The 25,372-nt window shown below is 40.9% G+C and overlaps 2 protein-coding genes across 10 annotated transcripts in view; one reads left to right on the forward strand and one right to left on the reverse strand.

The window, feature by feature from the left end:
- The window catches only part of MTFR1L (mitochondrial fission regulator 1 like), a 46,489-nt gene that overhangs the window by 16,413 nt on the left and 4,704 nt on the right, over nucleotides 1–25,372 (forward strand). For 5 of the 6 annotated variants that reach the window (XM_003989669.6, XM_003989671.5, XM_006934414.5 and 2 more), the window contains one exon: nucleotides 949–1,964. The exons of the other annotated variant lie outside the window; for it this stretch is intronic. In XM_003989669.6, the coding sequence (XP_003989718.1) occupies nucleotides 949–1,054 (106 nt within the window). In that variant the 3' untranslated portion in view covers nucleotides 1,055–1,964. Of the gene's footprint in view, nucleotides 1–948; nucleotides 1,965–25,372 lie in introns of those variants that run through there. 6 annotated transcript variants of the gene reach the window in all.
- On the reverse strand, nucleotides 1,552–25,338 carry AUNIP (aurora kinase A and ninein interacting protein). 4 transcript variants are annotated; one of them, XM_045035332.1, is made up of 4 exons: nucleotides 25,109–25,262; nucleotides 5,393–5,531; nucleotides 3,085–3,909; nucleotides 1,552–2,306 (listed from the first exon to the last, which is right to left on the reverse strand). In XM_045035332.1, exons 1-4 carry the CDS (start codon nucleotides 25,187–25,189, stop codon nucleotides 2,167–2,169), a joined length of 1,185 nt encoding a protein of 394 aa, XP_044891267.1. In that variant the 5' UTR covers nucleotides 25,190–25,262; the 3' UTR covers nucleotides 1,552–2,166. The 4 variants fall into 4 exon arrangements, with proteins under 4 accessions (XP_044891267.1, XP_044891269.1, XP_044891268.1 ...); XM_045035334.1 differs by lacking the exon at nucleotides 25,109–25,262 and adding an exon at nucleotides 25,034–25,057; XM_045035333.1 differs by lacking the exon at nucleotides 25,109–25,262 and adding an exon at nucleotides 16,860–16,922.

The following is a 25,372-nucleotide window of genomic DNA, read 5'->3' on the forward strand; positions in this document are numbered from 1 at the left end:
AAAATATAATAATAAAAAAATAAAACACAAAAAACAAGCCTATAGATACAAAGAACAGACTAGTGCCTGCCAGAGACTGCAGTGGAGATGGGAGAACTAGGTGAAAGGTGTCAAAAGGTAAAAAAAAAACACACACACAAAAAAAACCTTTTTAATTAAAAAAGACGATTGTGGTGTGTCTGGGCAGCTCAGTCAGTTAAGCCTCTGACTCTTGATTTCAGTTCAGGTCATGATCCCAGAGTCATGGGATCAAACCCTGCATCAAGCTCTGTGCTGATTGTGGAGCCTGCTTAAGATTCTCTCCGCCCCCCCCCGCCCCTCTCCCCTGCTCACATGCACATGCGCGTGCACTCTGAATAAATTTAAAAAGATTGTACCTACAGCTGACAATGTATTATATGCTTAGAAATTTGTTAAGAGCATAGATCTCTTGTTAAGTGTTCTTTCCAATTAAAAAAAAAAAAAAATCTAAGAGCTCCCCTGATGAACAGATAGGGTAGTAGGAAATCTTCAGCACACCTTTTCTGTAGAACTAATAAAATAGCCAAGAGTCAAGAATCGCTTCCCCTGCAGAAATGCTACAAAGAAAAGACACCAAAAGGTGGGAGCAGCTTAGCAATCATAGACCAGCTCTACCAGGTTGATAGTCCTTTACTTTGCCCACATTCTATAGCCATTTCAGGAAATAGTAAAGCATTCTAGTTAAGAAACCAGCTAGCTTGGTTTTGGATTCCGGATTTGCTACTTACTAGCTGAGTATCTAGTGACTGGCAAAACTGTATAATCCTGTGTGTGCTTCAGTTTCCTCATCTGAAAAAAAGGATTTTAATAGCACCAACCTTGTACGATTGTTGTGAGGACTGAATGAGATAACGTATTCAAAGACACAGAACACTACCTGAGACAGAGCAAGTACTTAATAAATCTAAGTTATGATTTTGTCTGTAGGAGCCGGAGTTTACTAAAGGAGGAAGACCCTGCCGTCCTAATCTCTGAGGTCCTAAGGAGGAAGTTTGCCCTGAAGGAAGAAGATATTAGTAGAAAGGGAAACTGACAGAACTCAGCTCTGCAAATTCAGTCTCATGCTCCTGGAATTCCTTCAATAGCTGCCTTCCTCACCACAGACCTTTCTGCCTCACAGTTAGAAATCTTTTTGCAAAGGTCTTGCGGAAATCTAGAGCTTGGACTGAAAGAGAAAAGTTGGATTATGCTTCCTTTGCTTCGAACCTTAGCAGAAGCTAAGGCATGTTTTGCACTGAGACACTTGTTACAGGTAAATGCATAGGTTGGAATGTCTCAGTCTAAAGGATGAGATAGAAGTTTGGCTTTTCCTGCCTCTGTGTGAAAATCAGTTCTAAGTGAATGGCTTATTACTTCACTGCATTAGACCCCATAACTGGTCTCACCGGACACTTTGTGCCCAGCTATCACTCTCAGCGGCTTCCTTGTAGCAGAGCAGGGCTGAGGGGAGGGGGGCTGCATTTGTATGTGTTGACAGGGCAAGGAAAATCTTATGCTGCTCCATCATAAATGGACACCAGTGCCCAGCAACCCCCCTCTCCTCCTTCCCAGTCCAACACCTAGATATAGAGGGTCACACCTCTGGACCAGCTGACACTTGGGCTGCTGCTGGGAAGCCTGGGCTGCTTTTTTCTTAAATATATTTTGTAATACTCTACAACCAGATCTACCCTCCCAGGCCCTGGGCCCTCACGGGTTCCACTGATTGAAAATGCTTTCTCTTCCGTGGACTTTAGTTTAAGCCTAGTAGGAAAGAGAAATGGGGAGGAGAGAAGAGTACCATCCTTCTTCCAGGCCCTTGACTGCTCCTTTGCGTTGGGCCAAGGTTTGTACCTACCACACCATGCATGACTCAGACGCCCTCGGGTCCCTTTCTCTACGGTATGTATCCTGTGTGTGTGTGGGTTGAAGCACTACCTGACATTAAATGAAGGATATGGAGAGATACTGCACCTGCCCTTTGTCTCTGGGTTGTGACCCCTTGCATCCCCCATGGGTATAGGATTCCTGTTAATTTTAAGGTATGTGAAGTTTCGTAAAGAGGCTTCCCCTCTTTTCTTATAAAGTCCTGCCTATATAAAAACAAAAAAAAACACTTCTGTAGGGAGCCTCTTGTCCCCTTCTGTAGGGATTTTACCCAAACTCTTAAAGTAGTTCCATCTTACAGCTTGCACACTTGCCCCCTAGGGGCTGTTTGAGCCTCTTAAGGTAGCATACCTGCAACATGGGAAACTGCCACCTGGTGGATAACATCTCGGCTAGAACACAGGTGTTCAGGGGAGACCCTGGCAGTGACAGAGCATATATTATTAAAAAGTTGCTTTTCCAGAAATAAAGCGGTAATGTTTTAATTACCATCAGAGTCAGCTTATAGAGTCATTTATTTTGGATTCGTAGTTTTACAAAGGGAGTTCCCTCATACCTTGTAGAAGAGTGGTATCACATCTAGATTGTTATATAGCTCAGGCTGTTGAAGGGAGATGTTTAAACACAGTATAAGTCTTTAAAATGCTGTAAAATCCCCACAAAAATAAGTAGAAAGCAGAATGATGGTGGTTTTTCTTAAATCTCTCTATCCTGACCCCATACATCTGGGCCCAGGAGATTTGCCTTATCACCTCAAAAAGGTGTCAGGAATAATGGTCCCATGGTTGAGTGGGTAAGCTAACAGCCAGAGATTAGAAGAACACCCATCCGTAAGAAGCACTGTTCCAGTCAGGCATCTGAAAGGGCACAGAGGTGGCTCTGCAGGCTGAGTAGGGACTCTTTAGTGGAGGGATAAGTACCTGCCCTGCCTCCTCATTGCTCATCAGAGACTCGCACAAGTTTACCAGCCACCTCTTCCTAAGGGAAAGGCACCATCATACCCCCTCAACAAGTGGCCCCATTTGCTTTATTTACACCAAGAAAATGCTCAATTATAACGTCATCCCTTGCCTCCCTCCCACCCACACTCCCAACCCCCCCACCCCAATATTTTCCTACAGCTCTGTCATTTCGAGGTACTTTTAGAACAAAACCGTCATAAAGACATTTAGACTTGATGCCTGATAACCTGATTACCTTCTGAGTCCTGGGTAAAGAGCAAATCAGGCTGCAGATTTAACTGAGTGGGCGTCTCCTGGCACTGAGCCCAACGGCTGCTAGAAAACTGCCCTAAGCCCCGATTCCGGTTGTTGGTTACATCTTGGAAAGGAGCTCTAGAGTTGTGGGCAATGACTCGCTGGCCCTGAGAATCCTCAGTAAAAAGCTGACTCCAAGAGTCCTTGTCATTCTTTTCACTGTCCCAAGAAAATAGAGGGATAGGACAAGGGCTTTGTTTCACTGAGTGTGTGTTTTCCCCATTCCAGGAATCCCTGTATGTTTGAAGGAGGATCGGGGTCTGTCTGGTTTCTTTTGCAGACACCTTTTCTAATGGCGTCTTGTCCAAGGGCTCATGGCCCTTGCCCCAAGGTGGTTTAATGGGTCTCTCCACACCCTGATAGTTCTTTTTCTTAGATCCATGAAGCCATTCCCTTTTCCAGGAAGAGTCTTTCTCTTCCTCCTTTTGGTCCAGTGAGCGAGAACCTTCCAAGTTCTTGGTGAAGGAACAAGATGGAGAGGCTTTACTCTTTCCAGCACAGACTAAGGTGTCAGGCTGGAGCAAAGACAGCACAGTCAAAAATGGTGTTCCCATTCTGTGGTGGCCAGAATCCTGGAGGGGCTGTGGAGAAAGTCCGGCTTCCTGGGTGTCTGCAGGAGTTGAAGTGGCTAATGGGGGTGCCATGCAATCATCCCCTAAGCCCTGGATCAAATGGTCTAGCTGGGTTACATCATTCTTAGACTCTTTGTTGGTCTGACTTTCTATAGGAGATGAAACATTCCTCTGGTCACCACCAATTGTCCTTCCTAGTAAGACAGACATGAGCAAATATTACTCTGCAGGAAAACTCTGCCCTGAGCAGGATTTAGCTGTTTTGTTTTTTTTTTTTCTTAAATCAGTATCAGCTACTACCACTACCTAGTGCAGGGGTCTCAGACTTGTCACACACCTTTATAGCTGGTCTTCCTGCTTTTAATCTCTACTTTCTCCAAAATGATTTTTCTATAACACAGTCCTCATATTCTGCTGCCCAAATATATGGATGCTTCCAGTGATCTGCCTAACAGAGTCAAACATGCTAGCTATGCTCAGATCACACAGCCTACTTTCTGGCTGCGTTTTCATATGTGGGGTTTGTCTAACAGGGCACATCAACTTTGCTTTTGTTTTTTATTTAACATGGTTTCTGCTAAACAGTGATTTTGGCTAAATATATCGTCCTTTGAGAAGTATGTGAAACAGTTTTCACTGGTGACAACTGCACTGGTGACAGTGCAAAGAACATTAAATGCCCCACTCTGCAAACATTTCATGGGAAAGAGAGTAAAGACCATCAGGATGCTAAGTCAACCAGTAGGAAGGACAATAAAAAGAAACTGCTAATGTTCAGCCTGTCCCTTTGATCAGGCATGGAATGGATCCTGTTCTGCCTTGATGAATTACATGGAATCCTCCCGCCCATTATACCAAGATCTAATTACAAACAAAGCTGAATGATTTCCTCTTCCTCCAACAGGAATCACAGGGCAGAAACCATGTTTTGTGAAAGATTTCCCAACGTTGCCTAAGAATTCAATAGATTATAGAACATGCCAGAATTTTGAAATAGGAAGCATCCTTGAAGAAAATCAGCCCTTGTTACTTAAAGCAAAAAGTTGCTTATTTTAAGTTCTTGTTTGGGGCAGGAAGAGTGAATTTAAGATTTATGCAATGCAATCCTGGGAATCAAAAGAGTTAAAGCTCTCCCAGCACCCTTCATCTGGCAGACAACCTGCTCTGTAAGCCCCAGCCTGCTCTGAGGTAGCATATCCTCTGAAAAGGGACACGTAAGCAAAGAACTACCAAAGGATGATGAGACACAAGCAACTTTATGCCAACCTTTCTAACAAAAACACATCTTTGACTAATTTGAGAAGCTTTATACAGAAACACCTACTATTAAATAATCTTAGACTGTTCACTGTGGCCAATCCAAGACCTAACTAATGGCAGGTCAGCTCCCCTGCACACCCCAACTCCCAAAGTATACCTTTCTCCTCACCGCTCTGTCAGGAAGTACAAATATTTAATATTAGACTGAGTGAACCAGAAAGAAAATTTTTGTAAAAGCACGTATATATTGCTTTGCAGAAGGGGAGGTTTTGTTGTGTTTTATAACACAACCTCTTCTAATAAGTCACTAAGTTTAACACAAAGCACTAGTGTCACCACTTCTCATAAACGTTGCAGCAGAGGAGAGTGCACGCATTCCTTTCTGCTCCCTGGGTATTCCCAGGCGGGTCACCATACCTGGCTGCAAGGTGAAGAAGGAAGCGATGCTGGTCTGCCGAATGCCTGCAGGTGCAATTCTTTGAGTAAAGGAAATCTTAGCCTTTTTTCCTCCAGGAAAAAGTGTTAGCATTTTGGTGTTTGGCTTCATTACATGTGTCTGAGAAGGGGGAGAAAAAGAACAATAAAACCTATTAATATCAAAACAGGTGCCAGATGGGAGAGATTCAACAAATACCAGTGATCCTCACAGAACCCTACTGGACCCTTTGGACTCCACCCTATCCTAGTCTCTGGGTAGTTTTTCTGTGTATATCATCATCTACCATTTCCTGCCATACTGATGGTATTTTTCTCAGCAAATCACATATTCCAACTATAGCCCAATCTTTCTGCTTCCCCACGGAAATCAGGCTGACTAAACAGGATTTGTTGAAGTGATTTCAGGGATGACACTCTATCTTATATTTAAAGATAACGATTCTACATTAGCAGCAGTGGACACATATCTAGTGGTTTTCAAATAGCCACATATGGTTAAGAGCATGGCTCCACAGTCACACAGCTTGGGTTCAAATCAATCCCAATTCTGCCACGGCTACTTATTAACTGTGTGATGTTCTGCAAGTTGTTTAATCTAGGTCTCATTCTCGTGTGTGAAATGGGGACAGTAAAGTACCTATCCCATAGGGCTGTTATGAGGATTTGGTGAGTCAATTCACATAAAAGGCTTACACACAGTTCCTGGGATTCATACTAGTTGGTTATTACTAGAAGGAAAAGCAATGAAACAGCTAGTCTTACACACTTTCAGCCCCTTTATACTTTACAGTATGAATTAGAAGATGTACCATAGAGATTTGGGAAGTTTTGTCAACTAACTATAAATCTAACCTCATCTTTATTTAGTGTGATTTGGTTTTGTTTCGACTTGCTGGTTAAGAAATGCCTGAGAAGTAACCTGAGAACGGGGCTATACTCAATTCAGTTTGGTGTGAAAACCAAAGAAGAAATGGCATTTGCCAACATTCATGCTACAAATTGGAGATAGGTCTGAAACTTGAACCCAAATTATTAATTCTAGCCAAAGCTGACTTCATTTTTACATTTGGAAACTAAAATGTACTTTAACTGGTGAAAAAAGAAGGAACTCCTTGATATAAAACTCATACTTTGACTTGCAGTACTGGCTTGGAACTTTCCCTTCCACTACACAAAACTAGAAAACTGGATAAGATACATAAGACAACTGATTTTAGATGGTGGACAACAGGTTGTTGGATTGTGAGCCCTGAGAGAAGAAAAACAAATGAGGTGAGCCCTATGGTGACCCTAGCTTTCTTCCTGGAATCACCTGTCGATTAATTAAATATATGGAGACTGGAATTTGGAGAAACTGAGGTGGCCACTCCTCCTCTTAAGTTGTGAACTTGTGAACTTAAGAACTTGAACTTCGGAAGAATTTTGTGACTGACCAATAAAGTATGATAGAAATAACACTACATGGTTTACAAAACTAGGTCATAAAAATGTCATGCACTTCTGTCTTGCTTTCCTGAAATGCTCACGCTTGGAACCTGGCCACCATGCTATGAGGAAGCCCAAGTAGGCACATCACTCTCTAAATGTTATGAGACACATCCTAGATATGGGAAATAGTGAGATAGAATGCAAACAAGTATTTTAGCACCTATATGCTAGGGACTGGGAATATAATGATGCACAAAAATATACAGACTGTTTCTGCCCTGGTAAAGCTTACAGCTTATGGGGGAAAAAAGACTAATAATATACAGTTATTTAAGTGACTTATAAGAATGCCAAGTCCTGCATACACCATAGAAATACAAAGGATTGTAAGAATATTATGAAAAATTATATGCCAACAAATCAGACAACCTAGAAGAAATGGATAAATTCCTAGAAACCTATAACCTCCCAAAACTGAATCAGGAAGAAGTAGAAAATTTGAACAGATGGATTACCGCAATGAATTGAATCAGTAATCAAAAAACTCCCAACAAACAAAAGTCCAGGACCAGACAGCTTCACAGGTGAATTCTACCAAACACTTAAAGGAGAGTTAATACCTATTCTTCTCAAATGATTCCCAAAAATTGAAGAGGAAGGAAAACTTCCAAATTCATTCTATGAAGCCAGCATTATCCTGTTATCAAAACCAGATAAAGGCACTACTACAAAAGGAGACAACTATAGGCCAATATCTCTGATAAACACAGATGCATAAATCCTCAACAAAATATTAGCAAACCAAATCCAACAATACACTTAAAAAAAATCATTCACCACAATCAAGTGGGATTTATTCCTGGGATACAGGGTGGTTCAATATTCACAAATCAATCAATATGATATATATCACATCAATAAGAAAAAGGATAAAAACCATATGATCATTTCGATGGGGTGCCTGGGTGGCTTAGTGGGTTAAGTGTCCGACTCTTGATTTCAGCTCAGGTCACGATCTTGTGGTTCGTGAGTTTTGAGCCTGCATTGGACTCTGTGCTGATGGTGCAGTCTGCTTGGGATTCTCTCTCTCCCTCTCTCTCTTCCCCTCCACTGCTCATGCTGTCTCTCTGTTTCTCTCAAAATAAACTTTAAAACAAAATGATTTCAATATATGCAGAAAAAGCATTTGACAAAGTACCACATGTATTCATTATAAAAACTCTCAACAAGGTAGGTTTAGAGAAAACATACCTCAACATGATAAAGACCATATGAAAAACCCACAGCTAACATCATGCTCAATGGTGAAAGTTTAAACTGACAGCTTTTCCCCTAAGATCAGGAACAAGACAAGTGTCCACTCTTACCACTTTTATTCAACATAGTATTGGAAGTCCTAGCTTCAAAAATCAGACAAAAAAAAAAAAAAAAGAATAAATGGCATCCAAATTGGTAAAGAAGAAATAAAACTTTCACTATTGGCAGGTGACATGATACTATATATAAAAAACCCTAAGGACCCCACCAAAGAAACTACTACAACTGATCAATGATTTCAGTAAGGTTACAGGATACAAAATCAATGTACAGGATGCAAAATCAATGTGCAAAATCCGTTGCATTTCTACACACTAATAATGAAGCAGCAGAAAGAGAAATTAAGAAAACAATCCCATTTACAACTGCACCAAAAATAATAAAATACCTAAGAATAAACAACCAAGGAGGCGAAAGACCTGTACTCTCAAAACTATAAAACACTGATGGGGGCACATGGGTGGCTCAGTTGGTTAAGGTTAAGCATCTGACTCTGGGTTTCAACTCAGGTCATGATCTTCTGATTCGTGAGTTCAAGCCCCCTGTCAGGCTCTGTGCTAACAGTGCAGAGGCTGCTTGGGATTCTCTCTCTCTCTCCCTCTCTGCCCTTGCCCTGCTCATGCTCTCTCTAAAGAAATAAATAAACGTAAACAAAACAAAAAAACAACACTGATGAAATAAATTAAAGATGACACAAACAAATGAAAAACATATTCCATGCTCATAGATTAGAGGGACAAATACTGATAAAATGTCCATACTACCCAAAGCAATCTAAATATTTAACGCAATTCCTATCAAAATACCAACAATATTTTTCCACAGAACTAAAACAAACAATCCTAAAATTTGTACAGAACCACAAAAGACCCTGAATACCCAAAGCAATCTTGAAAAAGAAAAACAGAGCTGGAGGTATCACAGTTCCAGATTTCAAGTTATACTACAAAACTGCAGTAATCAAAACAGCATGGTACGGGCACAAAAATAGACACACAGATCAACAGAATGAAATAGAAAGCCCAGAAATAAATCCACAATTATATAGTCAATTAATCTTCAACAAAGGAGGCAAGAACATGCAATAGGAAAAAGTCTCTTTAACAAATGGTGTTAGGAAAACTGGACAGCTACATGCAAAATAATGAAAATGAGGGGTGCCTGGTGGCTCAGTCGGTTAAATGTCTGACTTCAGCTCAGGCCATGATCTCACAGTTTGTGAGTTTGAGCCCCGCATCAGGCTTCATGCTGACAGTGCAGGGCCTGCTTGGGATTCTCTCTCTCCCTTTCTCTCTCTCTCTCTCTCTCTCTCTCTCTCTCTCTCTCTCTCTCTCTGCCTCCCTCTCTGCCCTTCCCCTACTCATGCTCTGTCAAAATAAATAAATAAACTTAAAAAAAAAAAAAAAGAAAATGGACCACTTTATTACACCCTACACAAAAATAAACTAAAAATGGATTGGATTAAGGATCTAAATGTGAGGCCTGAAACCATAAAAATCCTAGAAGAGATCACAGGCAATAATTTCTCTGATAGCAACTGTAATATTTTTCTAGATGTCTCCTGAGGCAAGGGAAACAAAAGCAGAGCAAAAATAAACTATGGGGACGACATCCAAATAAAAAGCTTCTGCACAGCAAAGGAAACTATCAACAAAACTAAAAGACAACCTACCGAAGGGGAGAAGGTATTTGTAAATGATATATACAATAAAGGGTTAATATCCAAAGTATATAAAGTACTTATAGGACTCAACACCAAAAAAAAAAAAAACCCAAAAAAACAAACAAAAAAAAACCCTCAAATAATCCAATTAAAAAATGGGCAGAAGACACGAACAGACATTTCTCCAAAGATATACAGATGGCCAACAGACATGAAAAGATGCTCATCATCACTCATCATCAGGGAAATGCAAATCAAAACTAATGACATATCACACCTGTCAGAATGGCTAAAATAAAAAACAAGAAACAACAGGTGTTAGCAAGGATGTGGAGAAAAAGGAACCCCTGTACACCTTGGGAGTGCAAACTGGTACAGCCACTGTGGAAAACAGAATGAAGGCTCTTTCAAAAATTAAAAATAGAACTACCATGGGGCACCTGGGTGGCTCAGTCAGTTAAGCCTCCGACTCTTAACTTCGGCTCAGGTCATGATCTCATGGGTTCCTGAGATCAAGCCCCGCGTAGGGCTCTGTAATGACAATACAGAACCTGCTTGGGATTTTCTCTCTCTCTCCCCCTCCCCTGCTCGATCTCTCTCTCTCTCTCTCTCTCTCTCTCTCTCTCTCTCTCTCTCAAAATAAACAAACATTTTTAATACAAAAAAACCCACAAAACTACCCGGGCGCCTAGGTGGCTCAGTCGGTTCAGTGTCTGGCATGGCTCAGGTCATGATCTTGCAGTTCTTAAGTTCAAGCCGCATCAGGCTCTCTGTTGTCAGCACAGAGCCAGCTTTGGATCCTCACTCCCCTCTTCCTCTGCCCCTCCTCCACTTGCATGCTCTCTTTCTCTCTCAGAAATAAACATTAAAAAAAAATTTTTTTTTGTTTAAAGAATTACCATATGATCCAGTAATCTCACTACTGGGTATCTACCGAAAGAATACAAAAACACTAATTCAAAAGGATATATGTGCTCCTATGTTTATTTCAGCACTATTTACAATAGCCAAAATATGGACGCAGCCTAAGTGTCCACTGACAGACGAATGGATAAAGAAGATGTGATATATATATATATATATATATATATATATATATCCATATATATATATATATCCATATATATATATATGGAATAGAATATTCCATATATATATCCATATATATATATATATATATATATATATATATGGAATAGAAAATTATTCAGCCATAAAAAAGAATGAAATCTTGCCATTTGCAACATGGATGGACCTAGAGAGTATAACACTAAGCAGAATCAGTCAGAGAAAGACAAATATCATATGATTTCACTCATATGTGGAAGAAACAAAACAAATGAACAAAGGAAAAAAGGACAAACCAAAAAACAAACTCTTAACTATAGAGAACAAACAGGTGGTTACCAGAGGGGAGGCAGGTGGGATGCTGGGTGAAGGGCTGAAGAGTACACTGATCTTGATGAGCATGGAGTAATAATACATGAGATACTAAGTCACCAAAACTAATTTAACACTGTTAACTATACTGGAATTAAAGTTTTTAAAAAATACTAAGTCCTATAGAGAAGACTTACAGAAACTACACATTATGTTGAATACCTGAAACTAATTTAACACTGTATGTTAACTCTACTGGAATTTTTTTTTTTTAAATACAAAGTCCTATAAAGCAGACTTATAGAAACTACACATTACCAGATAACAGTAAGACCTCAATTAGCAAAACATCTTGGAATAAAGCTTTCACCAAGTTGGCCATCTTAGCAGGAATAGAACATTCTTTCCTCAGGTCAGAGCAGTATCAGGAGTGACAATGTCCCCACAGTTATAACTCCCTTACAAGACTTATGGCTTTAAGGAACTATGTTTATCTCAGTGAAATGAGTGAGCACAGGTCATCTGGAACTGAGGGGACCCAGGTACAGTCCTTTAGCTCATTATCCTTACCTCAAAATAGATCCAACCCTTGTGTGTATATTCCACAGTGTAAGAAAGCCTGTCTAAAAGGCACAGGGTTTGTACAGGACCAAACACGTTGGTAAGCCACAGCCTAGGTATTAACAATTCTTACCCTGTAAGAATGCCTCAAAGAATCTAACTTCAAGAAATACATTCCCTCCAACCCAAAGCATCTCTAGTCCTTTGGCATTATCACATTCATGGTCCCATTGAGTTTTCTTCTTTCAGAGTGGTAGGAGTAACTGACTTCCTACAACCACCTGCTATTGCTATCACAAGGATCCCCTGGGATGTATTTCTACAGAGAACAATGTTTCTTTTGGCTGCAAATCACCTCAAAAGTATGGCCTTTTCTTAAAGACAACTCTATTATCAAAGCAGATCTGGGATCATATAATTCACCCTTCTAACTATTGGAAGATGTTTGTGCTTCCATGGCATTGAAGTTCAGTTTCGACCTCGTTCTATTTTTATCTCTTCCAATAATTTATCTGCAAGTCTGTCTTAAAGTTCTGCTTTCAAACCAATTTAATTCCCCTTTTTTATGATTCATATGGCCTTCAAGTCTAGTATATACTTTGATCCAACTTACTTTTTTCATTATGGTCACTGGTCTTGAATTTATGTATGAAATCTCATTACCCTTATATACTGATAGCTTTGAAAAAATACGAACATGTGTTTCTTTTTGCCCTACTTCTTCTTTTATGCTTGAGATCCCATACTCCTCTCTTCCCACTTCTCCAAGTCCCCCCTCCTCCTCAGTCTCTCACAGAAAACCTTTTCCAATCAGTCACTGTCACACCTTATCAAGTCACGCTGAAAGTGATGCTAGCTAATAAGGACACCCAAAAGAGGACTGTTTAAGGGGTCTGACCCAGAAAAGCTGCCAAGATTCCCATCATCTCCAACATAAATGAGCTTGGTTGAATGAATAATAATATTCATTCAAAACTTGCTTCAAGCTCTCCAAACCTGTGAAACAAATAACACATTATCCTAGTTCAGATATCATAAACTCTTGCCTAGTCCTAGACTATTACAATAGTTTCTTAACTGGTCAGGCCCTCATTCAATACCTGTTTCAATGAGTCCCCCACCCAATATCTAGACTAATCTTCTTGTAGTATAACTGTCAGCATACCATCTTGCTCAAACTCTATCAATCATTTCTCTACTACCTTGTAGCATAAAGTACCAACTCTCAGACCGCACACATCAATGATTCCAGTTTACCTTTTTCTCCATTACCAAAACCTCTGTGTATACTGTAGCATAATACTTACCTATATGCCAGTTCCTATTATGGCCTCCACCTTGCTCATTTCTGTGCCTCACACAGAAGGGCCTTTTTCACACCCAAGTCTGAAATGCTACATATACTTCAGTTTAGCCCCAAGCATTCCTGATTCCAACAACCAGAGGTGATCTCTTCCCCTTACAAACTTGGCATTTATCACTTGGTATTTCAAGACTTACCTGACAAAATCCTGGTATCAAAATTTGATTCACATACTTTTTTTCTGTCCTCCACAGAACTAGCTTAATGCACAGAGTGAGCACTTAATTCAGTAAATATTTTAGGAAGAAAGTGGGTATATAGGAAGGAAACATTCTGGTTATGTTTTATATATGTAATTACTCATTACATTTTCAACATCAACAAAGCTCTCAGAAAACATTAAGCCTTTTCCAATACTGTGATCAAAGCCAAGGTGAGCTCCTGTCACTGTAAATGGTGTCACCCATAGGTCCAGAGCACAGACTGGATGAGAAGTACACCCATGGAAAACTAAAGGTTTTCCTCCCAAAATAATCTAACAATACAAAATCTGTTACAGGAATCTTCTCTGGAACCACCCGGCACTGATTTTTCATCTTAAACTAATGACAACTTCAACAGGGGTAACAGCAAAAAGCAATTTCTTTTAAGTGTCACAACTAAACTGAAGACCTGATATGTCTACATCCATTAGCATTACTAAGTCTCATGAAAAGGGCACTTCTTGCTAATGAGATTTTTCTCACTTAAAGAATGTCCCGCATACCAGATCATTATAGTACAGTGTTTTCATACGCATGCCATCAATGTTGCCCTAATAAGACTATGTACTGAAGGTCTGTTTAAGCTTCCTGATTTTAACTACTTCCAGTACAGCAATGGCCAAATGTGGCCCTCTCAATAGCGGAGATGATGGTCCCATGCGAAAAGAAGAGCACTGTGTTCACTTAAATTGCAAAGCAGGTGCCTTAAATAAAATGCAATGGAGTAGAAACCCCCACTCTGGAACAAATCTTCAAGTCCCCCTGGAAGGTGTCAACTTTGTGAAAAGAATTACTGTGTATGTGTGTGTGTTTGTGTGTACACACACACAATATATACAGTTGACCCTTGAACAATGTGAGGGTTAAGGTCACCGACCCTCCCACACAGTTGAAAATCCACACACAACTTTTGACTCCCCCAAAAACTTAACTACTAATAGCCTACTGTTGACCAAAAGCCTTGTTGATAACAGTCAACTAACACATTACATTATATGTATATACATACATTATATGTATTCTTACAATAAAGTAAGCTAGAGAAAAGAAAATATTAAGAAAATCATAAGGAACAGAAAATATATTTACAGGACTGTACTGTATTTATCCAAAAAAAATCTGCAAATAGACCCACGCAGTTCAAACTGTGTTGTTCAAGGCTCAACTGTACATACAACCAGCCCATGTTATATCTATTCTCCCAATTTCCAAACACTATTTCAAGACTTTTTTTTTTTTTTTTTTTTTTTTTTTACTTTTTTCTCTACAATCATCTACTTACTCCAGTCCCAATTTCTGGCTCCTAAATGTAAACAGAACTAAAGGGAAACTGCAAACGTCCTTTAAAAAAGGAGAGATGCCAAGGGCCGCAGATAACTGGACAAAAGCCACAGTTTAAAAACACTTAAGAGACTTCCCAACTCCTACCAAGCCCACATTTAGGTCTTTCTTTTTTTTTTTCTTTGTAGTGTTTATTTATTGTTGAGAGAGAGCTAACTCAAGTAGGGGTAGGGGTATGTGGGCAGAGAAAGAGGCAAAGAGAATCCCAAGCAGATTCTGAGTTGTCAGTGCAGAGCCCGAAGAGGGGCTTAAACCCACAAACTGTGAGATGACGACCCAAGAGGGTCGAAGACCCAAGAGGCAGACACTCAACCGAGCCACCCAGGCGTCCCATGGGTCCTTCTTGAGCATAACCATGTTTTAAATATATCCATAGAAAGCAATAATCCGCCAAAAATAACAATTTAAACTTATACTATTCTGAATTAGGCCCTTGTCATCTCTTGCCTAAATTTCTGCACTCTCCTCCAAATTCCTCTAACCTTTCAGTGTACCACTTACTTTCACGTAAGTACAACTGGGCTAATCTTGGAGCCTGTTATGTCAAATGCCTTCCATGAATTTCCCACCACATGGTACTATTTACCCTCCTAGTCTCACCTTCAACTCCCCTACATTTTTAACAGCTTTTTAACAACTACATAACAGATATATAATCTTTTTAACAGAGATATAATCCACATACCATAAAATTCACCTACTTAAGTGTACAGTTAAGTGTTTTTTAATAGAGTTGTATAAACATCACCACTATCTACTTTTAGAACATTTTTCATTGTACCCATTAGCAGTCATTCCCCATTCCCACCCCACCCTAGCCCCAGGAAACACTGACTTACTTTTATGTATCTAGAGATTTGTCTATTCCGGACCTTTCATACATCATACAACAGCTGGTCTTTTGTGACTGGCTTCTTTCACTGAGTGTGTTTTGGAGGTTCATCCAGCTTGCAGCAGGTGTATGAACTTTAGTCCCTTTTTATTGCCAAATAATATTCCATTGTTCAGATATACCCTTTTATCTATCCATTCATCATTGTCGGGCGACTGGGTTGTTTTTATTCTTTACTATTACAGGAAATGTTGCTACAAACATTCAAACATTCACTCATTGGTGTACGAGTTTTTTGTGAAAATATCTTTTCATATCTCGGGTATACACATAAAGGCAGAAGTGCCAGGTCATACGTTGAACATATAGGTAACTACGTTGAACGTTTTGAGGAACTGCCGAACCGTCCTGCAAACTGCCTCTACCGTTTTATACGTGCACCAGCAATGTATGGGGGTTCCAGTTTCTCCAAGTTGATAACAACTTGGTATCCTCTTTTTGATTATAGCCATTCTAGTGGGTGCCAAGTGGTTATCTCCTTGTGGTTTTGATTTGCATTTCCCTAGTGACTAATGATATCGACTATCTTTCCAAGTATATATCTGAATAGACCTATAACAAGTAAAGAGATTAAATTAGTAACTTAAAAACTTCCTGCAAAGAAAAGTCCACTGTGTGCCACCTGAATTGGCCGAGAATTGTCAAAACCGGCAAGTTTAAGCTCCTCTTTGTTTAAGAGGCTTCCTTTAGCTCCTGTCTCTCCTCTGACACTTTGCTATAACCAGCAAGAAGAAACGAGGTAACACCTTCGGTACTGCCTAGAAATCTCCTTAGCTGCATCACATCACCCAGTTCCTTCAGTACGTCCTCCACCTTCCACCTCACTACAGCCAACAGTAGTTGTAATAAACCTCCTGTCACTACGTAACAAGGATCCCCTTTCCTCTAATTTCCAGTACATTATTTTCACTTTCCTTTAAACCCTCACCCACAGCTTCCTCAAAGACCATCCTGGTTCTAAAAGCAGTTTTTAAAAGCTCTCCAAGCTTTCACTAGCACTCCCTTCAAAGTCCTTCCAGCTGCCACCCACTGCCGCATTCCAAAGCCACTCCCCCATTTTCGGTTTTTGTCAGGCAGCACTCCACTGCCAGAACCAAAATCTGCATTCGCTTCCTCTTGCTGCATTAACAGCTGCCACAACACTTAGCAGCTTAAAACAACATTTATTATCTCACAACTTCTGTGCATCAGGAATTTGAGAGCAGCCTGTCTGGGTGGTTCTGGCTCACAATCTCATTAGGTTGCATTTAAGATATCAACCAGGACAGCAGTATACACTTTCAAGGTGGCTCACTCACACAACTGTTGGCAAACACAGTAAGGTTCCTCCATAAAGCTGCCTGCATATCCGCACAACATGACAGCTGACTTCCCCTAAAGAGACAATGAGGCTGAAGCTGCAATGCTATTTATGACCTAGCCTCAGAATTCTAACATTAACACTTCCATCACATTCTAGTCATCAGAGTCACTAAGCACAGCCCACATGTGGGGGGTTGCTTAATCTCCACCTTTTAAAGGAAGGCGTATCAAAGAATTTGTGGACATATTTTTAAACCACCACTCCTTCACCCACAATAAAAAATAATCTCGTCTTTCTCTAAATGCTTAGAATTTCCTTACACCTCTAAGGCACTTATAGTCTGTCTGACAGTTACGTGTGTACCTAACATATCCCATGCTGCCAGGATTGGAACCATCTTATCCACCTTTTTATCATCTGAGGACACCTTACACATGATGAAAAAACACACTGGACCAAGAGTCAGAAGACCTGGAATCGAGCCTTAGAGCTGCACTTACTCCGATGTGATCTTGAGCAAATTTCTAGCCTAACTTCAATTTCTTCGTCTGCAAAATGGAGATCATCTCACCTCCCTCACAAAGCTTACTGAGAAAGTTAGGTCAAACAATACATGTAAAGAAGTTTTACAAAACATAAGCCATTACATAAAGATCACATTGATAAACATTTGTTAAGTTACATTTACAGACCCGTATCAGTATTATAGTACTGACCCTAATATAGTGTTGCTACAATGGATTTCAGTATTATTTTTTTTTTTTTAATTTTTTTTTTCAACGTTTATTTATTTTTGGGACAGAGAGAGACAGAGCATGAACGGGGGAGGGGCAGAGAGAGAGGGAGACACAGATCGGAAACAGGCTCCAGGCTCTGAGCCATCAGCCCAGAGCCTGACGCGGGGCTCGAACTCACGGACCGCGAGATCGTGACCTGGCTGAAGTCGGACGCTTAACCGACTGTGCCACCCAGGCGCCCCTCAGTATTATTATTATTAAGCCTGTTCAGTTTCAGTGAAATACTTTTCTCCTCTATTTTTTCTTCTTCTTTTCTTTTTTTTTTTTTTTTGGTTAAACACTTTGACATTTTACCAGAGGGCTCCAGGCCATCTTTGCTCTAAAAAGCTCAACGTCCTCCCACTTATCTTCTCATCAGAGTGAGAAAAATAGAATCAGCAACTATAACCATATCTAAAAGGTTTAATCTGAAAGCTCAGATGGATTAGTTCATTCACTCAATCAGTTTTTACTGAGTACCTACTACGTGCCACTGTTTGAAGGACTGCCCAATGCAACTTTCATTCTAGTAGAGGAAAATAATAAATGAACAAGTAAATATGTAGTATTGTAGTATATCTGATGGTAAAAGGGCTTCAGAGAAAAATAAAACAAGACTAAGGTGTTAGGGAGTATGGGGAGTAGGGGCTAAGTGAAAGGCATTTTTATGGTGGTTAAGAAGTGGACTCAATGTTAAGTTGACATCCAAACAAATGAAAGAGCAGAGCCATGTGGCATTTTAATCCCTATGTATTTGAAGTGAGGTGTATAAAAGTCCCTGCAGAGATACGCTTGGTTGGAAGACCAGTATGACTAGAGCAGAGTGAGGCAGAGAAAAGGAGATGAGGTCTAACATGTGAGAGGGAGCCTGCTTGGGATTCTCTCTCTCTCTCTCTCTCTCTCTCTCTCTCTCTCTCTCTCTCTCTCTCTCTGCCCCTCTCCTCCACCCACCCTGTCTCTCTCTTTCTCTCTCTTGAATAGATAAAACATAAAACATAAAAAATATTTAAAATGTGTGAGAGGACATACATGGCCAAATCGTCCCTTGCAAGCCTCAGAGATTCCGGGTTTTACCAGAGATAGGAAATCACTAGATGGTTAAAATTAACAGTGAGCAAAGGGTCACTCTCATTCTGACTCGGGCAGCAGTGGTAGAAAGAGTAGGAAATTATGAGATTATAAACACAGTTGAAGGCAGAATCCAGAGGATTTGCTGATGGACTGAGTGTTAGTAAAGCCGCACAGTGGCATTCAGCATTCTGCCAAGGCTGGCGAAGAAACAAACCACTGATGCCTCAGCCAAGATTTCTGACAGCTTCACATTTCTGTCTCCTTAGTTAGGCCCACTTCTCCTTCTCTGCTGCATGTATTTCAAGGGTAAGAAACCTTCTGCATTATAGGTGAAGAAATAGAAATTATTTTTGAGTTGTAATGATATTTTTTTTTTTTACATTTATTTATTTTTGAGAGACAGAGCATGAGCTGGGGAGGGGCAGACAGACAGGGAGACACAGAATCCGAAGCAGGCTCCAGGCTCTGAGCTGTCAGCACAGAGCCGGACGCAGGGCTCGAACTAACAAACTGTGAGATCATGACCTGAGCCAAGGTCAGACGCTTAACCGACTGAGCCACCCAGGTGCCCCAATATAATGACATTTTGAATATAGTACACCTAAGAGACAGCAAATACACAAAACACATACTGAATCTTCTTACTTCTTTATTGTGTAGAAAAATCTTAGAAATATTCCTCAATATTTTAATATAGAGGTATCAAAGTTAAAATACAAAATCTAAAAACCATGTAAACAAGATGGCCTTTTCAAAAATTCATACTAAAACTCATGTCTCACGTGGAAAGTTCTCCCATCATGTATTTAATGAAAGATGAACAGCAGAAACATGTTTGATATCATCTCATTTGTGGGGAAAACAGATTTATTTATATACATAGAAAATGTCTCAAAGGATACCAAATTGTTAAAAGTAGCTACCACCAATGAAGCTTTTTACTCTTTTGTTTTGTGTATTTTGGGTTTTTTACTGAATACAATTCTATACTTATTTTTTTTTACAAACATATATTACTCTCAAATTAAAAAAAAAAAGAAACTGAAATGAAAACAAATACGGTAGCCTCCATACCAAGGCCTAGGGAATGAGGCTGAGCCTGCCATGTCTACGGAACCAGGAGAGAAGCAAACTCACTCCAAACTCATCGGTATCTATCTTCCAGCCAGACTACAAACCACCCCAGTAGTCTCCCCAAAATAACAGACAGTTATGTTTAGAGATCAAGTGGGAAGGGGCATGTTTTCTAAAACACTTGGCCACTAGCAACTGCCTTAATGCCTGACATTAAAACTCAAACAAATGTGTGCCTATTTGATAGCTGCTTTAGGAAAAGGCAGGTTTCTACATCCTGTGAAAGGGAATCTTTAGTACTTTGCTCTGGGCTGGAAGTCTTAAAAAGTTAGAGGAAAAGGAACTAGTCAGAGAACCAAAGTTTTCAACAAAATTTAATAGAAAATTTTAGGGACGCCTGGGTGGCTCCTTTGGTTGAGTGTCTGACTCTTGATTTCGGCTCAGGTCATGATCTCACAGCCATGAGATGGAGCCCTGTGTTGGGCTCCTGCGCTGGGCTGGGCATGGAGCCTACTTAAGATTCTCTCTCTCCCTCCCTCTACCCCTCCCCTGCTCACACATGTGCTCTCTAAAAAACAAACAAAACTTTTAACACACATTTCTCTCCACACACATGCACCAAGAAAAGGCCATGGGAGCACATGGGGAGAAGGCAGCTCACTGTCTGTGAGCCAAGAAGAAAGTCCTTACCAGAACTCGACCAAGCTGGCACCCTGACCTTGGGCTTCCAGCTCCCAGAATTGTGAGAGGATGAATTCTGTTGTTTAAGCCACTCAGTCAACAGTAGTTCGTTATGGCAGCCTGAGTAGACTAAGGCAAACTACTGCATGCAATGGATACTATTCCACATCATGGAATACTATATAGTCTTTAAAAAAGAATAAAGCAGCTCTTTGTGAATGCATATAAAATGATACATAAGATGCAACAAGTGAGAAAAAGCAGGTTGCAGAACAATGTAGAATATGCTACTTATATGAAGGAATAGATATTGTATTTGCTTGTACATATACAGAATATCTCTGGAAGGATACACAAGAAAGTTGTGGCCTCTGAGATGGGTCAAGGATGGTTAAAAGTATTAGGTAGATATTTCACTGTATATCCCATACATTTTAAATCATTACCAGACAAATTGTAATACCTACCCCAAATATGTTTTTTTAATATTTATTTTTTAGAAAGAGAGAGAGAGTGTGGGCACATGCAAGTGAAGGAGGGGCAAAAGAGAGGGAGAGAGATGATCCGAAGCAGGCTCTGTGCTGACAGAGAGCCTGATGCAGGGCTCGAACTCACAAGTGGTGAGATCATGACCTAATCCAAAGTCAGACTCTTAACCAACTGAGCCACCTAGGCACTGCTACTGGCCCCTCCTCCCCCCGGAAAAACATTTTCAAGTAAAAAAAAAAAATTTTTTTTAAGGAACAGGTGGTTTGTTATTTCTCAAAAAAAAGGACTTTAATGGAGGCACCTGGGTGGCTCAGTCGGTTAAGTATCCAACTTCAGGTCAGGTCATGATCTCACGGTTCATGAGTTCAAGCCTCACACTGGGCTCTGTGCTGACAGCTCAGAGCCTGGAGCCTGCTTCGGATTCCGTGTCTCCCTCTCTCTCTGTCCCTCCCCCACTCACACTCTGTTTCTCTCTCTCAAAAATTAATAAACATTAAAAAATTATTTTTAATGACTTTAGGGGCGCCTGGGTGGCTCAGTCAGTTAAGCATCCAACTCTTGACTGCCACTAAGGTCATGATCTCACGTTAGTGAGATGGAGCCTCACGTAAGGCTCTGAGCTAACACTATGGAGCTTGCTTGGTATTTTCTCTCTCCCTTTCTCTCTGCCCCTCCCCTGCTCACACGCTCTCTCTAAATAAATAAATAAACAAAGAAACGGTTTTTAAAAATGATTTTAGAGGCACCTGGGTGGCTCAGTCAGTTAAGCATCTGACTTCAGCTCAGGTTGTGATCTCTCGGTTTGTGGATTTGAGTCCTGTGTCGGGCTCTGTGCTGACAGCTCAGGAGCCAGGAGCCTGGAGCCTGCTTTGGATTCTGCGTCTCCCTCTGTCTCTGACCCTTCCCCACCTGTTCGCACTCTGTCTCTCAAATATAAATAAATAAACATTAACATAAATAAGAATAGAAAATGACTTGAGTTGTAAGACACTTTTTAACAGTCATCAATTACTTTGTTCAGGAGATTGTAGCCACTGTAGGGGAGCAAAATTTGCCACCCCAAAATGTGTCCCTTTGGCGTATGTATTAGTTTAGGCTGATTACTTTAAAAAATTTTTTTATGTTTTGTTTTGTTTTTGAGAGAGAGACAGCGTGTGAGTTAGGGAGGGGCAGAGAGAGGGAGACACAGATCCAAAGCAGGCTCCAGGCTCTGAGCGATCAGCACAGAGACCAAGGCAGGGCTCGAACCCGGGAACCGTGAGATCATGACCTGAGCCCAAGTCAGACGCTCAACCAATTAAGCCACCTAGGTGGCCCTAGACTGATTACTTTTTTGTTGTTGTTGTTGTTTATTTATTTTTGTGAGAGAGAGATAGAGCATGAGTGGGGGAGGGTCAGAGACAGGGGGAGATACAGAATCAGAAGCAGGTTCTAGGCTCCAAGCTGTAAGCACAGGTCCTAACACAGGGCTTCAACCCACAAACTGTGAGATCATGACCTGACTGAAGCCGGACATCCAAACGAATAAGCTACCCAGGCACCCCTACAGGTGCATTTCTATACACTAATAAGGAGCTGTCAGAAAGAGAAATTAAGAAAACAGTTGCATCCATTTACAGTTGCATCAAAAAGAAAAAAAATACCTAGGAATAAATTTAACCAAAGAGATAAAAAGACCTGTATTCTGAAGACTGTAGGACATGGATAAAAGAAATTGAAAATGATAAAAATAAGTGGAAAAATCATGCTCAGGGACTGGAAGAATTAATATTGTTAAAATATCCATACTACTCCAAACAATCTACAAATCCAATACAATCCATCAAAATACGATTTTTCACAAAACTAGAACAAATAATTCTAAAATTTGTATGGAACCCCAAACAGACAAAGCAATCTTGAGAAAGAAGATCAAAGCTATAAATATCATGCTTCCTGATTTCAAACTATACTACAAAGCTATAGTAAAACAGTACGGTACTGACACAAAGACACATACATAGGTCAATGGACTAGACAGCCCATAAATAAACCCGCAAGTATATGGTCCATTAACCTACTACAAAGGAGGCAAGAATATACAATGGGGAAAAGACAGTCTCTTCAATAAATGGTGCTGGGGAAACTGGACCACTATCTTAACACCATACATAAAAATAAATTCAAAATGGATTAAGACCTTAATGTTAAGACCTAAAACCAGAAGACTGCTAGAATGAAAGGCAATAAGCTCTTTGACGCCCATATTAGCAGCAGTTCTTTGGACCCGAATCCTCAGGCAAGGACAACAAAAGCTAAAATAAACACAGGGGATTACGCTGAACTAAAATGCTTTTGCAGAGGAAACCATCAACAAAACAAAAAGGCGACCCACTGAATGGGAGAAGATATTTACAAATCACACATTCAGTAAGAGGTTAACATCCAAAATAAAGAACTGACACAACTTAGTATAAAAAAAAAAAAAAAAAAAAAAAAGATTAAAAAGTGGGCAGAGGATTTGAAAAGATATTTTTCCAAAGAAGACATACAGATGGCCAAGAGACACTCCTGAAAAGGTGCTCAACGTCACTAACCATCAGGGAAATGTAAATCAAAGCCCCAGTGAGACATTACTTCACACCTGTTAGAATGGCTAGTATCAAAAAGATAAAAAATAACAAGTGTTGGAGAGGATGTGGAGAAAAGGGAACCCTCATACACTGTTGCTGGGAACACAGACTGGTGCAGCTACTATGGAAAACAATATGGAGGTTCTTCAAAAAATTAAAAATAAGGCGCCTGGGAGGCTTAGTCAGTTAAGCAACCTCCGCTCAGGTCAAGATGTCACAGTTTGTGGGTTGGAGTCCCATGGAATCCTCTGTCTCCCCCCCCCCCTTCACTGCTTGCACTCACATTCTCTTAAAAATAAACATTAAAAAAAAAAAAAGCAAAAAAAAAAAATTGAAACTAGAATTACCATACGCTCCAATAATTCCACTTCTGGGTATTTACCTGAAGAAAATGAAAACACCAGTTGGAAAAGATACATGCACCCCTATATTCATTGCAGTATTATTTACAACAGCCAAGATATGGACGCAACCCAAGTATCCATCGATAAACAAACATAAAAAAGATGTAATAATACCTACAATGAAACATTACTCAGCCATCAAGAATGAAACCCTGGGGCGCCTGGGTGACTCAGTCAGCTGAGCATATGACTCTTGATTTAGGCCTGACTTGGGTTTGTGACTTTGAGCCCCACATCTGGCTCTGCGCTGACAGCACAGAGCCTGCTTGAGATTCTCTACCCTCTCCGTCGGCCCCTCCCCCGTTTGCGGGCGCTCTCTCAAAATAAATAAATCTTTTTAAAAAAGAAAAAAAAATGAAATCCTGACATACAGCATGGATGGACCTAAAGGGTATTACACGAAGTGAAATAAGCTAGACAGAAAAAGACAAATAGGTCTGACTCCACTCATATGTGGAATCTAAATAACAAAAGAACAAACAAAACCGAATCAGGTACACAGGTATAAGAAACAAACTGTTCGTTACCAGAGGGGGGAGGCGCTGGGAGCGGGCGAAACAGGTGAAGGGGATTGAAACAGGTGAAGAGGATTAAGTCACAAACTTCCGATTATAAAATAAGTCATGGGAGGTCAAGTACAGCGAAGGGACTATAGTCAATAACACCGTAGTAACTTTGTAGTTACAATAATATCGTAGTAACTGTATGGTGACCACAGCAACTAGACTTATCGTGGGGATCACTTCTTAATGTGTAAATGTTGAATCACTATGATGTACACCTGAAACTACCAGGATATTGAATGTCAAGCATGGTTCTACCCAAAAAACAAACAAAAAAACAACACTCCTCGGAGCACATTTTCTGTCTACCCTCCCCCCACACCTGGAAGCCTTGCAGTCCCAGTCTCTTCCTTACCCATCCACAGCCTGCCTGCCTTCCCCCCCCCCCGCCCCATTCTTCTCCACTCTTCCCAAACCCCATTTTTCACCCTTCTTTAGGCTCCAGTCCCTCTCGCCTCTGAATTCCCAAAGCCGTTCCTGTCTTGGTCCCCGACCTTACCTCCATCACCTCCCCTCTCACGCCTCCAGGTGCCTAGCCCCTCCCCCAACACCCTCCCGCGCGCCCACGACCCACCTGCACTTTCCGCCTCTTCAGCGCTGCCGCGTCCAGCCACACGCCGCAGGCCTCCTCCTCCTCCGGGCCTCTCCGCCTCATGGCCGCCGCGGACACCCAGCCCACAGGACGCGTGGCTCTCGCTGCCGGTCCCGCGGCCTCAGGGAAAGGCTATAACGGCCGCCGCCGGCGTTCGGATCTCGCGCCAACGCTGGGGGGCCGAGCCAGGACGTGGCCGCCGGCGCAGGCACCGCCCCGGCGCACGCCCCGCCCTGCCCCCAAGCC

Source organism: Felis catus, chromosome C1, assembly GCF_018350175.1.
Source record: "Felis catus isolate Fca126 chromosome C1, F.catus_Fca126_mat1.0, whole genome shotgun sequence".
Lineage (NCBI taxonomy): Eukaryota > Metazoa > Chordata > Mammalia > Carnivora > Felidae > Felis > Felis catus.

Coding starts and splice junctions, on each gene's coding strand:
- AUNIP (XM_045035332.1), bottom strand. CDS start 25,189: ATGAGGCGGAGAGGCCCGGAGGAGGAGGAGGCCTGCGGCGTGTGGCTG. Junction 3,910..5,392: donor CTTCTTCACCTTGCAGCCAG/GTATGGTGACCC, acceptor CTGTCTTACTAG/GAAGGACAATTGGTGGTGAC. Junction 2,307..3,084: donor CTTTACCCAGGACTCAGAAG/GTAATCAGGTTA, acceptor TGTCACTGCCAG/GGTCTCCCCTGAACACCTGT.